A 12,627-nucleotide genomic window follows, 5' to 3' on the forward strand; every position below is an offset into this window, starting at 1 on the left:
ATTTAGGCTTTTAATACCTGTCCGAGGGTATTTTGTTCCCCAAACCAGTCAGGAAGGAGGAACAGGTAGTCAAAACAGCATCTCTAAAAGGCTGTGTCCCAAAGATGCTCATCCAGGTCACAGCTTTAAAATGGCTCGTGAGCAAGAAGAGAGCGACATGACAGGAAATCTTTCAGAACATGAACTACCCTTTGCTGAGCATTTTCTCGGAAAGCTTGAATGGAATAAAAGTTGCAGTATGTTTACTGGTAAAGTGATTTTTGCCATGTTTCACCCTAAAGGATCAGATACAAGATGGTGGAGGTGTAGGCTGTGCTCCAGCAGGAGCTGGGTTCAGCCTGAAGCTGTGCTCTATAGAGCTGTCATTTTGCCAAGTCAGTCTATTCCAAGCCAATACAGATTACAAGGAATAAGGTCCCTTCTGCCTGCTGGCAGCTGAGGAAGACTTTAGTATGGATATGCTCACTTTTGATACATTTGTTTGCATGTGTAAGTGTACAACAATGAACTACACAGAAGGAGTATTACAGACTCCTCTGCTCTTCACCCAGTGTAAAAAATAGAACAAAATATTTCAGCCTCAGGTTTTCCAACTGCAGTGCAGTCCTTTTATTGAAAAAAAAAAAAAGTACAAAAGTACACAGGTCCCTGCTCTGAGAGCCCCAGCCACCCCTGGCAGAGAGGGCTGCTGGAGGAGTCAGATGTTCTGTGTGAGCTGCTGCATCACAAGGGCACAGAGACTCATCAGCTGCAAGAATTCATCAGCACCATCTGCCAGGCATTTGTCCACTTCCTGCAGAGGGAACAGAGAAGGGAAAACCCTCTAAAAATGGCAATGCTCAAGGTAGCTGTGTCTTGGGGTACAGTGGAGAACAAGAAGTTTGCCAGCTGTTCTCTTAATCAGCACAGATTTCTCCAGCAGCCGCATCACAGCCCCCTCCGACCGGACTGGAAACCATGAGCTCTCCAGCCTCATCTCATTTCCTGCAGGAGGCCACCATTTGAAAGTTCCATACACAAAGGGGTGCGGCCCTGCAAGCCCCTGCCAAGAGCATCACTGCAGGGCATCCACACACCTGCCTGCAGTGACTAGCAAAACCTCCACCACAGCTGGCTTTCCTTCTTCATCAAAAATGGAGCAAGTTAATGAATCTTCTCTTTTTTGGAAAGGCATACTTTATGCACCAGAACAAAAACTTGCATTTTGCAGCTCCTAGGTTGTTTTTTTAAGTGCTTATTCTCATCTTAATTTTCCCTCCCACATTATAATAAAAAATCTCAGAAAAACCAAACCCACAAACCTCTTGATCAAATCCACTAGAACAACATAACATGGATAATAATTCACTTAACTAGATTTCAATTCCTTCTCATGAAATTACTCAGGATAAAAGTTTGCACTCTACCAAGAAACAAATCATCCCACACTTCTTGGGAGAGACTGAACAAACAAAAATCAATCTATAGAGATTAATGTGTTTTTGGCTTTTTAACTCAAGAGAGACTTACTGCAAGTTTCTCAGCTATGGCAGATTTCTGCTTGTCACTGTAATCTTCACTCTCCACAACAGTGTCATGCAGCTGGTTTACAAGCTGAGCAACAGCAAACCCCTCACTGATGAGATTCTGCACAGGGAGAGAGGAAAATGGAAGTAATTCAGCAGCAGAAACATCACAAACTGGAAAGACAATATTGAAAAGTTCTGTCTGGACTGAGAGGCTGCACTGCCATTTAGTATGGAACTTGTAGAGGACAATTGAGCAGCCTGTGCACAGCCTTGCCCTGCCTCCTGCCCGACAGTGACCCAGCCACTGTCCACCTTGGACAGGCTGCACGAGCAAGGCAGGCACACAGCACTTCTGTCCAAATGTTCTTCCAGCTTCTGACAATTTACATCTCAGAAATTTTGAGACATTTAAAACATTTAACAACCTCCACTGAATCTGTCCAATTCTATTCTAAAATTAGGAGGGCTTGGCATCCACAGCATCAGATGGCAGTTTCACAGCCTTCACATTTTAAAGGGCCACCTACTCAGGATTTATTTTCTTCATCTGGTCACTAAAGATAGCATTTAAAGAAAATCCAGTTACAAAAATATGAAGTATTGAGAACAATGGTCAGTGAGGCCATTTAGGGAGAGAGAAGTTTATGAAAATAGGAACAGCATTGGTGCAACCTTCTTTTTCTGTTCAGCTGAACAGATCCTGTTGATGACATCAGTTTAACCTAGGAGAAAGCCAGAGTCACATTGGTAGGGAAATTTATTTGCAACTTTGACAGCTCTTCCTCAGAAGGGAAAGATTGAGAGTCCTGAGTGGTAAAAGACACTTCCCAAATGTGCATCCAAACTGACTGAGGTCAAATGTTCTTCAGCCCTAGCTTGGGAACAAAGGATTCACAGGGCCTTGACTGAGAGAAATACCCAGGCCAAGCACTAAGAGAACTCTACCTTTGCCAGTGTTTCCAGTTTCTCAAAGGAACCACTCTGGCAGCCCAATAGCAGTTCATCAATTGTTTCTTTAGGGATGACCTGTAACAAGAAGTGACATTTCTTAATTTCAACTTCGTAAACTTAAAATCGGTGTTGATGCTTACAAGTAACAAACTGTTCATAGCAGAGGCCATTTCAGGATTTCCTTCCTCTACACACCCATCCACTTCTAGCAAGTATATGAGACAGACTAAATAAATTTTAAAAGTGGTAACTAGGCTGTGATATTTGTTCTATACTGGTGATATTAAAACAAAAGCCATATCATGACAATAGACTGTTAAAGTCACCTTCCTAAATCCAACTGCTTATTCAGGACACTGACTAAGAGGAGGACATTCTTCAACAGTTAGATCAGCCAATGCTTTCTGTACCATTCTACACCTAAACAACACAGCAAATAGCTTTTATTTCCAGTGACACACAAATGGCATCCAAAAAAAGCCCAATGCAACAAGATCAGACAATAAATCAGAAGCAAAAAAGTTGACAGATGCCATTATGTCACTCTGTTTAGAGAAGAGCTGCTCCTTTCCCCCTTCACTCATTGTCATTCCTGTCAGTTGAGTGCCTAGATAGTTTGGTTTCAAAGCTTCTTTATGAAGCTTTTGTACTAAGGTCACTCCCGCATCACAGAAGTTGTGAATGACCAAGAACTTCAAGTTTTCATGAAGATGTGAAGTTGGGTTCCTTTGCTTTAAACAAGCATTATTCATTCAGTAACAGAAGGTCATGCTTCTCTTTCCTATCATTGCAGTTAATTTCTGCCAGGTTTCAGATATCTGATATCTATTCAGATACCAGCAGGTTTACAGATACACAAAACTGAACAATTACTTCACCGTGAAAATTGTTTAAAATTGTTCTGTAAAACTCTGCACAGTAGCAATTGCCTGTGGTTTCATCAAAGTGAGAACCTCCCAACCCCTACAATTAGCTACGATGGCAGCACATTCATGGGTGATGTGTCCATCTTTAAAGCCCATTTATTTTTCAGCTCCTCAACTCCTAATCTCACATTTCCTTCTTCAGGAATGTTCTGTTGCTACAGGAACACCTTCACACAAGCTTCATTAAATGCATTTTCTCTCAGGTTTGTCCTGTGCCTCTTGGTATTACCCATGTCATCCTCGAACAAACCACGGTTGTTTCATTAAAAAGCAGGATCCACACAGATCTTGTCACTGTGAACATTAGGCTGAAAATGAGCTGCTACTGAAAGTAATTTCCCTGTGGTGCTTCCAAACCAAAATTGCAATGATCTATACTTACACACACATATAGAAAAGCACCAAAAAATGTTCTAATCTACTCTCCCACAAAAAAAACTCCACAGTTTGCATTTATGGGCAGATTATTTCAACTTCCGTTTGAATTATTAGACCGTTTTACAGTTTTCCATGATTTACAGAAGAAGTTGCTAGAAACTTGCTATGTAATAAGTGTACAGAACCAGGCAGTCTTTAAAATTCTGGTAGATAGTGCACCTGGCTGCAATACTAGTGAGTATAAAACTATTTTTAATCAAACTTTGAGCAATGGCAGATAGAGGTAGGAAAAATGCTTTTCAGAGTAATTCCAGGAGAAACTGTAAGGCACAGCTTACCCCAGCAATTTCAGTGATTATCTTCTCTGTGATCTCCTTTCCACCCATTAACCGAGTGGCACTTTGAAGAAAAGTAATTGCTTTTCTTAAGTCCCCTTCTGACACTTTTACCAGGTAAGATATTGCCTGAAAAATAATGTCAGAAAATGCTAAGTTAAATGTTCACTGTAAATTAAAATCTAATACACTTTTTCAGCAGTTACTTTAAAACACCAAGTAGTGCATGAAGCAGATTGTCAGAGCCAAGCACAATACACAAGTTACAAAACAACCTCTCTACTAACACAAATGTGTGCTGGCAGTTTAAGAAAGAAGCACAGTTTAATGCCCGTAGAGTCAGCAGAGAGCAAAAAGCCCTACAGTTTGGCTTCAGTTTTCTCTGATGGACATTTTACTGGTTTTAGGACGACTTAAAATTCATCTCCTCTATGGAAGGAGAATAAATGAGTTTATGTATTTCATTTCATACAATTGAGCAGCCTGGAAAAGTATGCTGACTTGGCCTCTTTCACTGCCATGCAATTATGCACTGGATTAAGCAGTAAAATTACATGGCAACCACAAAGTTACCTCATTATTGATTTTCACGTGTTCCTTCTCAGAAACATCCAACAGCCTCTGCTGTTGGATACTATCGGACAAAGGCTTGAAGCGGAATTTGGAGCACCGAGATGTTAAAGGTTCAATTATTCTGAAAGAAAGGAAGGAAGGAGAGTGGTAAATAAACGCATGGGTCAAGTTCTCACAGACAAAGGTAACAAAAGCAGAAAAGGTTTAAAATACTCTAAGGTTTAAAGAACCCTAAAACAGCAACACTGTAAAAATTAAAAATGAAATCTAAGTATTGTTTCAGGTTTGCATGCACATAGTGACATCTCTATTAACTGAAAACTATGAAAATTAGATATCAACTTTTAAGCAGGGAAAAAATTAAAAAAAAGACTACAGACAAGACAGCAAATACAAATAAGCAACAAATTCCAGGTGTACCTGCTGATGTAGTTACAAATAAGACAGAAACGTGTTGTTTTAGATTCTTTTTCCATTGTGCGTCTTAAGGCTGCCTGGGCTGCTGAAGTCATAGAATCTGCTTCATCCAGGATCACAATTTTAAAAGGAGGACACATTTTACCACTGAAAAATTGGAAATCTGTTAGTCAGCAGACATGAAATGTACAGACCAAGAGAAAAAAAAACAATGAAAAATAAACAGAAAAATCACTGCAAATAGCAAGTAGTATTTTCCTTAAGCATGTATCCTTGAAAAACAGAACTAATTCAGAGGCTCAATCTTTTAAAAATTATTTTTATATTAAAGACTAATATTTGTAATAAAGGTGGGGACTGAGTTCCCACAGAAAGACCAACACTTGAATACTGCAGAAGTCCTCTAAAATACATACTCTTACTGTAAGCTGCTTATTTTAACACTTCATGTAGCTCTTCTTTTTACAGGCTTCCTGATTCCCTAAACTCCCAAGGATACTCAACACACTGACTTCAGCACACAATGCCGTTTTTTGCCAGACTGTCTTCGTATGCAGTTTCTTCCTGCTACTTTCCACAGTCCATACACATGGCTTGACCTGCACTGGGCCTCCCATCACCTAACACCAGAATCCTTTTAGAAACCAACACCCATGTTGTAGAAATTCCTGCAGATTAGAAAGACTAAGGAAGTAACTTCTGGTACAAGTTACCCAAAGAAATTTTTCTATGGAGTCAGACAACATCTGCAAAGGCAACAACATGTGCCCAAACGCAGAAGTTTTGACCTTGTGGAGTTTTTCCTGTCTGCCTCCAATGCTAACAGCAACAGTAAAAATCCTCCTGAGTTTTCAAACCCCCAGTGTGAAATTCCATGAAGTAAAAGCTCAGCCAAAGCACCGTGTGTTGCCAACTTCTGGGCACTGCTGACCCATCATTTATATTAGAAACAAAAACAACCACATGCTTTGTCCTAAGCAGAGGGGTTTGATCCAGCACTTACTCTGAACGGCTTCCAGACGCCGTGAGCTGAGCAAAAGCCTTCACTTTTTCCCGAATCACTTGGATCCCACGCTCATCAGAAGCATTTAACTCAAGGACTCTTTGCCGGAATAAATCAGGCCTGCAAAATTTTTATTACAACACGTTAGCTGTTAACCCTTGTAATGATACGTTATAAAATATAACAACAACCCTTCTGGCTGTTTTGAATGGCAGAGATTATTTTTATCAGCATTACTAAATAACATTGTTAAAAGACAGTTAAGTTGAGATCATAAAATGTTAAGTATGAATTTCCATTAGCTATTTTTAGAATCTCCTCCCGGGCTACAGAAAACAATGAAGTATAAAATTACGTCAGTTTAACCAGGAAAAAAAAAAGTAAGAAGTTGGCTTCATACATTCAGAGCACTATATTATATGCCTTTTTACTAATATCCCATGAGCAATGTGAAATAACAAGTAAAATGCCACAATACAGTTACTAGCAGTACTACCAGAATGAAATATCCAGAAAATATAAGATATGTAGTATTTACCTGCAGTACTGTACTCCATGCAAAAAACCAAAAAATAAACCAGTAATTAATACACTGGGAATCAAAATGGACTCACAATGTGGAGTTGTCTTCCTCCTACTAGAGTAGAAGTGGTTCTCTTCAAAACACAGTGAGTCAAAGATTAAAGATGACAAATGGGACGGGGGAAGTATTAAATTCATCATTTCATTAAACCACCTTCTCATCCATTTTTTGCTTATAGGCCACTGAGTTAACTGCTCAAAAACTCCCAAGTGTTCCAAGTGAGTTAATAAATGTATACATGCTGAATGTTAGTCTGAGTCCCAATACTACTTTCCAGAAACAACTTAATGGTGCATAATGGAGACATTACAAGTCAGACATTTCATGAAGCACTTTGAGATCCATATGTAGCTAACAACTTACTAAATAAGCCATAACAATTGGAATTCCTATACAAAGTTCAGAATGCAAGCCATAATCCTTCCATACTCTTTGTTAGGGGGTTACATGGCTGCCAATCTGAAGTCTATCCTGTTAACAGGAATCAGTGACTTGTGACAGGACAAATGAGAAAGAAATCTTACGTTAGAGTTGAATTAGAATATGAAGATATTCCTGAAAAAGTGCTGGGAACTACCTAAGTGCAGGCAATGATCAGAGGCACTTCATCACATGATTAGGAGACATGTGACAGTTGATTACACTGAAGCAACGTGATTCCAGCTTACCCAAACAGTTCTCTAGCAGCTGCTAAAATAGTGGAAGTCTTTCCAGTTCCAGGTGGGCCATAGAACAACAGATTGGGAAGCTGAAACAGCAAGGCATCATTTATAAGAAAAGCAAATTTTAAAAAATTCACTAACAGGAAAACCTACTGACAATCTGAACAGAACAGAAACTATCTATTCCTCACAGTAAATAATGACAAGTCTTTTCTAGGTCTCTAAAGGAAGACAAATGGTTGCTGTTTATAGCACAGCATGAACAAGTGTTATTTGGTGGCACCATCCCATGTTCTATCCAAACTGATATTCCAATCTATATTTATTTTTATATATACACTCCAGAGCATGTCTGAGCTCACTAAAGCCTACAGAGCTTACTGTTCTGATTGCAGTGACACCCAAATTTATCCAAGAATGGCCTTAAACAGCCTGGGTAGTACCAGCAGTGCAGATGAAACCATCCTTTGCTTTCTCAGCTGCCCAGCCTGCCTTTTCCAGCCACGCTGGGGATTCTGTGCTGCCGCCAGGAGCACTGCAGTGAGCACAGGGCAGCTCGGGAACGCTGGGCTGCAGCGAGGGCAGTGCAGGCATAGCCCAACTGTGACCATGGGGACAGTGCCAACAACTCACTGCACAGCAAAGTCCTGCACCCATCCAAGGGGTTTTCAAAGGAGACCACTGGCATTTCTTAAAGAAATTAAGTTAATTGATCTTCAAAATATTTATTAATGATCTCAGCATGAAAAATACAACTGCATTAGGGAGACATGCTGACACAGGAAGATCAAAGCAGTGCAGCAAAGACTGCAGTAATAATTTTAGGATGACATTTAGCAGCCCAAAGCCAAAAAATCTCTCAATTTGAGAATATAACTAAGTATCTGCTAAATATCTGAAATTCATTAGATTGAATGAAACATAAGCTGGTTTTGTTTTGTCTGTCAGAGGAGAAGTATAAGCCTGTGGAACATGGTGCCTGTGCACGGTGCACTTTTAATACAGATGTAAATTATTAACACTAACACATAATGAGCTGCACACAGTTCAGGCCACCCTTAGACAAGGATAATGAATCCAAACTGGGAAAAGTGATTAAAGGAACGAAAAACCTATCTTATGAGAAGTGATTTTTTGAAGAGTTTGATTTAGTTAGCTCAGCAAAATAAAAGCTGAGAGGGAATACAACTGATCTCCATAAATACATCTGAGCAACACAAAGAACAAAGCTGGCATAAACAAAATTTGTATAAGCCATGACTGAATTTTAGCTGAAATTAAGAAGCTTTGCAGCTGACATAGGAGTGATAGCTTTCTATATTACTATTTCAAGCAATCACTTTTATAAATGATCACTTTAAAAGTCCTGTCTTTGACAATAGGTGATGTTCAACTTCTACATTCTTGAAACAAGAATCCAAAAGTTCCCTCCAACCAATAGCAAAAGGACAAACCTCTCAATCTGACTTGATTTCTAGCCCTAAATAAGCATTCTATTTTTAAAAAGTCAACTAAAATTAGATTAGAGAATTCTATGCTGAATATAGCATGTAATGCAGACAGAATGGGAATAGCAAAACCAAAACCATCCAAAGAACAGAGAAAAATGCAGAAGTACACAACCCACAATCAGAAAATGAAATACAGCTATCAGTTTGGTAACAAACATCCCATTTTAACAACTAAGACAAGACACAGAGCACAGAACGTAACTGTGTACGTACTCTAAAAGTAGAGATAGAAGAACTTCAATCTTCAATTTCTAGTAAATAAATGAATTTCAATTTTTGCTTGCTCCTTCTGCCAATTGTTGCTTGTTTCCCTAATTACTAATAAGCAAACAGCATCCCCTACTAACAAACACCTTTTCAAGTTTGGATACCACAAAGGTATTATCCCCCTCTCTCTTTTATGACAGCACCCGAGATGGAAAGTGTACTGAATGAAAATTCACCAATCTTCATGCTGGGCTGGCACATTGCAAGGGTAGATGTTTGTGAGGATTTTCATCATTTCATGCCCCTGTGTTAATTCACTACTGTCCTCAAAAAAGCATAAGCAGGTAAAAAGTTTTAATTAGAATCTGTTTCCTAATCCCATTACACCCCAACTTTATCACTGTTTCTGTTTCAACTTCATTTATGCTGGCTTCTCACTTAAGTATTTACACCACTTTTCACCAAGCACAACCTAATCCTTTATGTAACTGTGGCAGTATTTTTAAATAAACTGCAACCTGATCTGGTTATCCATTTTTCCATGCTTGCCAGGAGTAAGCAGGATACCTGCAGGCATCACTCTGCTCATGGGAAAGCTACCTCATATAGTGCAAATCTCAGATGCTTTTCCAGAAGTTTCAGTACAAGTGAAAACGTAACTTGCAATGATAATCCTACACTCGTTTTCCAGTTATTAAGGTATCACGAAGCAAATGAAAAATAAGAAATAATTTTCAGTCTCTTTGCCAAAAAAACAACAACAAATCTACACTCCTGGCAGAAAATCAATTTCTCCAGTCCAAACTCCCTTGGACTCTGCTGTCCCCAGTTTATAACAGGACAATGTGTGCTCTCACAGATGAAGATACATTGGCTATAGGGTGTTACAAGTCCTGCATTAGTTATAGGGAGTTACAAGTCCTGCTCCATTTAGCAGCTCCCAAATCAAGGCTCACAAATACAGGCCAACTGACCCTCCATTTCCAACACTATGGTTTAAATAAAGCACATTACTCAAACCTACAGCCTTGTCACAGCTGTTTCTTTGATCTCACCATATCTCCAAACTCAGTAAGAACCCCTGTAGTAATGTGTACTTACTGAAGTAAGTACTAGCCACCTCAGAGTTTCAATTACACTTTTGCCTTTTTGACAGAATGTGTCAAGAAACTAATAAAAAAGTCTAAATTAAAAAAAAGAAAACAACCAAATATTTTAAAATACTTGCATGATTTTGTTCTCAAATGCCTTGCTGAGTTGGGGCAGCTATGGCAAAATACAGAGCCTCTAACCATAAGCAGGAATTATAACTGGTCTTTCCAACTCAGGAGGTCAAAAGTCAACACAAGTGCACTAGGCTCAGAATCCAAGAAACACTGCTGATCCACAAGGGTTTTAAATAACTGTTGCTCGAAATAGAACTTCCTAACCCATCACCTAAGCAATGTTACACAACTGATATGTCCAGACAGAATAGGTGGCAGCAGCTCATTTCTCCTTTGCTGTTAACAGTTCCTTCCTAATTACCTCAACTCTATAAATACTGCAATCTAGCAGCATTGCTGTTGAAACACAGATTTCTGGGGTACAACATTACCTGACAAGGTCACATTACAAGAGTATTCTCAAAGCAAACTGAACGTGGAGAAAGTAACTAAAAAAAGAAGTGCAAACCTTTCACACTTGTGTTGTAGCAGTTTGATTTTGGCTTCACACACTCAAACAAATAACGTATATGTGCTTTTGCAAGCTTAGATTGAATTATTATTTTCAGAGAGAAACAGACTCTATCACTGGAGAGCAAACCAAAGCTGCAGCCGGATAGACAGTTTTTGAAGCACAAGTGTGATTGTCCTAGGTGAGGAGGAAAAAAGTCTCAGTATGTACAAAAGAAGGAATTGTTCAGATTTGGAAAAGAGCCATCTCTTGGCTATGTACTTTATTTCTACTTTTAGCCCTTCATCTCTACATCAGCTACTTTGGAAGAAATAACCATCAGAGATACCAAACATTTGCTAAATTTTTGTCCAAAAGGAAATGCAAGAGTAAACAAATGCAGCTACAAATGCTCTGCTCATTTACTCCTAGGTCATGCAAGCCAACCCTGAAACTGCCATACTTAGCTTTTTCAAGCCAAAGAGACTTACTTGGAAACTTTAACCCAAAAAAGTTTGGGAATCACTATCCAAGCAGTACCTCTGGCACTTATAAACTAAATTTCTCTCATTAGCCAAAATTTTCAGTGTTTAGCAGTTTCACAGAAGCACTGACACGTTCAGGAAATGTTCAGGAGTGATTGGCAATTCAGACTTGTCTGTGAAAGAAAAACTTTCTCCTCTTGTCTTAAATATGAATGCCACAAGTACTAGTGGAGTAGCAGTGTGGAGATGCTAACAAGAAGTTTACCACTTGAGCTTTTCCAGAAAAATTCCAAACTCACAATTCTACAGTGTTTAGAGGACTGAAAATATAAGAAGCTTTACATATGTATCAAAACAGGATATATCACACAGGATGTATCACAAGGAAGTCACTCAGCCTGTTCATGAAGTACCACTGTAAAAATGATCACTGCTGAGATGGAAAAGAGAAATTTTTGTTACCACTGACTCAAGTGTCTGTCTGAAAATGCTGATTCGGTAGATGTTGTCATTACACTCACATCAGCACCTTCCAGGGACTTCTTCAGCACAGCTACAACTTCATCCTGGAAGGCAACTTCATCCACATTTTTGGGGCGACTAAATAAAAAGACATTAAATAAAATGCATTAGCTAACAAAGTTTCATAGGAGAGCTGAAATTGAGAAAAACATTTCCCCTTCCAATTACATCAGGTACTGAAGAGTAACAGTGAACTTTGTAGTTGAAATCAAAATCACAACAGGAAGTCTAATGCCTCTGGTCTGTATTACTGAAGTGATCTAATTCCTCAGGAAGCTATTTGTCTTTTTCTGTTGTAAACACCTGTCTGAGATGTTTTTAAAAGCAGAACTGAAATATTTTACCACTTTGTGATAAAGGCTTCTCAAAAAAGCAAAGAATTAAATGCATTCATGCACCAAAACACAGCGATGAAAAAGCACTACTTCACATGGCCAAGATTTTCTGCTCAGTACCAGCCACAAAGGGCACTTGAATACCCCACAGTCCTGGAGTTCCCCATAACAGGGAAAGTTAAGCTGTTCTCCCTGGTAGGGACACCCACACCTGCAATCCCCTTTTGCTATGCACCAGCTACCTCTCTATGCCCCCCACAGCCAACCTCCCCTCTCATGGCCAGCGCCCCCGCTGCCCCAGAGCATCCCTTACTATTTCTCCACCCAGGGGATAGGTTTGGTCCTCTTGCCCTCCCCGCTGCTCCCGGCCGCGCTCTTTTCCTTGGCAGCGACGGGCTTGGTGCTGATAGAGGCCGGGCCCTTGAGGAAGGCCTGCATGGCTGTGCCGGGCTGTGCCGGGCTGTGCCGGGCCCCCTCACGGTCCCGTCAGCCACAGACCCCACAGACCCCTCAGGCCCCGCCGGCCTTTCCCGCCAACCCTCCCGCGCAAGAGGGCGGGGCCGCTTCCGCTCGCC

At 40.0% G+C, this 12,627-nt stretch overlaps 1 protein-coding gene across 1 annotated transcript; it reads right to left on the reverse strand.

The window, feature by feature from the left end:
• Positions 1-580: 580 nt before the first annotated feature.
• Positions 581-12,627, reverse strand: RFC4 (replication factor C subunit 4). Its single transcript, XM_014871558.2, has 10 exons — positions 12,366-12,627; positions 11,717-11,795; positions 7,343-7,422; positions 6,092-6,211; positions 5,092-5,235; positions 4,672-4,792; positions 4,102-4,227; positions 2,454-2,534; positions 1,510-1,626; positions 581-793 (listed from the first exon to the last, which is right to left on the reverse strand). The coding sequence occupies exons 1-10, from the start codon at positions 12,488-12,490 to the stop codon at positions 698-700; spliced, it is 1,089 nt and encodes a 362-aa protein (XP_014727044.2). The 5' UTR covers positions 12,491-12,627; the 3' UTR covers positions 581-697.

This window comes from Sturnus vulgaris, chromosome 10 (assembly GCF_052056855.1).
Source record: "Sturnus vulgaris isolate bStuVul1 chromosome 10, bStuVul1.hap1, whole genome shotgun sequence".
In the NCBI taxonomy this organism is placed as follows: Eukaryota; Metazoa; Chordata; class Aves; order Passeriformes; family Sturnidae; genus Sturnus; species Sturnus vulgaris.

What these genes read in the sequence shown, in the direction of transcription:
- RFC4 (XM_014871558.2), bottom strand. Translation starts at nt 12,490, where the DNA reads ATGCAGGCCTTCCTCAAGGGCCCGGCCTCTATCAGCACCAAGCCCGTC. An exon ending in AACTGGAAACACTGGCAAAG is followed by an intron (nt 1,627 to 2,453) that starts GTAGAGTTCTCT and finishes CTCCCTGTGCAG; the next exon opens with AATCTCATCAGTGAGGGGTT. An exon ending in CCATAGCTGAGAAACTTGCA is followed by an intron (nt 794 to 1,509) that starts GTAAGTCTCTCT and finishes TTCCCTCTGCAG; the next exon opens with GAAGTGGACAAATGCCTGGC.